This window comes from Triticum dicoccoides, chromosome 1B (genome assembly GCF_002162155.2).
Source record: "Triticum dicoccoides isolate Atlit2015 ecotype Zavitan chromosome 1B, WEW_v2.0, whole genome shotgun sequence".
Classification (NCBI taxonomy): Eukaryota; Viridiplantae; Streptophyta; class Magnoliopsida; order Poales; family Poaceae; genus Triticum; species Triticum dicoccoides.
This window is the reverse complement of record NC_041381.1, coordinates 647,700,939-647,702,689: the sequence shown is the minus strand read 5'-3', so window position 1 is coordinate 647,702,689 and position 1,751 is coordinate 647,700,939. Positions and strand designations below refer to the sequence as shown.

Sequence of the window (1,751 nt, the reverse complement as noted above, 5' to 3'; positions counted from 1 at the left end):
GTGTTTATATTTTTCAGTTCATGCCAATATATTCTAATAATAGAAAACTCCAACATTGCATTGGAAATAAACTTGTTCAGAACATATGTAAACTGGAAGCAAAATACAAGGTTAACTGCGACACAGGCAAATCTAAATTTAGAACAAGCAAATGGTAGTCTTGAGAGAAAGCAAATCTAACGAGAAATCTAGAATGGCATGAGCAATTTTCTAGATACTTTTCTTGGCTGGGACCACCTGCTTCAGTAGTCATAGTCGCCCCAGGACCTTGCGCGCTTCCTGGACTGCTCCTTCTCGAGTTTTGGCCGGCGGAGCCCTTCCTGGATGGTGGTGAGGCGGCTCCATATCTCATACGCAGCGTAAGTATCTTTTGCCACGTACTCGATGTGCCTCATGGACAGGGGCATGCGCGCCCAGCGCTGGTGCTCTGTGTTGGTGATCTTCTTCTTCATGTTGTTGTAGTAGTCGTGGACAAGGATGCCTGAGACATCGCCAAGGGAGTCCAGAGGCTTGGTAGCTGTAGGCACCCTCCATTCCTTCTGGATGTCGACGAAGTGGGCGATCTCCAGTCCGACGCGTCCGAGCATCTCTATGTCACCGTCGATGGAGAAGCCAGCAAACGTGTACCTGGGGTCGGCGAGGAAGTTGTCGAACCTGGTGCAGTTCTTATCGGCGGCGCTTAGTTGAAAGAGTAGCACCAGATGATCCTTGCCGACAGAGAGCTGGACGAGGGCTTGTTTCTGTTCTTCGCCAACGTCGTTGGTGTACTCCACATCAACTCTGACGATCTTGTGGTGCTTGAATTCGAGGTGTCGCTCGTACTGCTTCATGATGGTGGCCGCCTTGTGCAACTCATTGGTGTGGATCACTTGCAACTTGGTGTTGCCGTGGGTCTGCACCTCGAATTTCTTGGTGAATCCCATGGCCTGGAGCAGTTCGTCCTCCTGCAACCTGGTATTTCGTGGGGAACAGTGAGTGGGAGCACAATGGTGATTTCTGTTGTTTGTGGAAGACAAGTCCGCAGCGGAAGTCTAAATTTAAGGACGGGGAAGCGGCAAAGGAGTGCACGATCTCACTGTCGATGCGGTTGTGCACATCGTGGGTTCTGGATCGTGGTTTCGTCTCCCTGACGGTGTGGTTGTGCACATCCTGGGTTTTTGATCGTGGTTTTTCTTTATAAAAAATTAAAATAAAATCAGCAGTTATGTTTTTAACAACCGTCGTATCTCCAGCAAGTTGGGGAGATGATTGTTGTCTTGCGTAGTTTGCTGTCAAATGTTAACTTTTACAATTTATCTCGTGCGCAAGTCTCTGACCAAGAGAAGCATGCTTGAAGTGGCTGGTTTAACTCTCAGACACACGGGCATGGTACATTCACTGGTCGTGGCAATTGTTTTCAGTGATACATTCAGTTTGCTGTCAAATGTTAACTTTTTGCACTCTTGTTGTATAAGTGTTGTGCTTTATCAGAGGCACTGTTGTGTGTCTGTGTTGCAACTAACGCTACAAGATGGACAAAAAGAACGAGAAGCCACGAGGGGCATGGACATGCAGTTGCAAGAAGAACTTATACAACAAGATGCGCAGCTAGAGCATAGATACGGTGCTACGTGAGGCACGGAGATGAAGTTACGTGATTACACGGATGTCAATTCGTGCTATGGTGCTACGTGAGGCACGGGCACGAACAAATAGCCATGCACTCAACTACATACGCGAAAAGCCACAGATGTGTTTCTGAGAAGCACCGG

General features: G+C 48.0%; 1 protein-coding gene across 1 annotated transcript; it reads right to left on the bottom strand.

Moving 5' to 3' along the window:
- Window positions 1-242: 242 nt before the first annotated feature.
- LOC119314476 lies at window positions 243-923 on the bottom strand. The gene has a single exon (XM_037589194.1). It carries the CDS (start codon window positions 921-923, stop codon window positions 243-245), a length of 681 nt encoding a protein of 226 aa, XP_037445091.1.
- Between the last annotated feature and the right edge of the window lie 828 nt (window positions 924-1,751).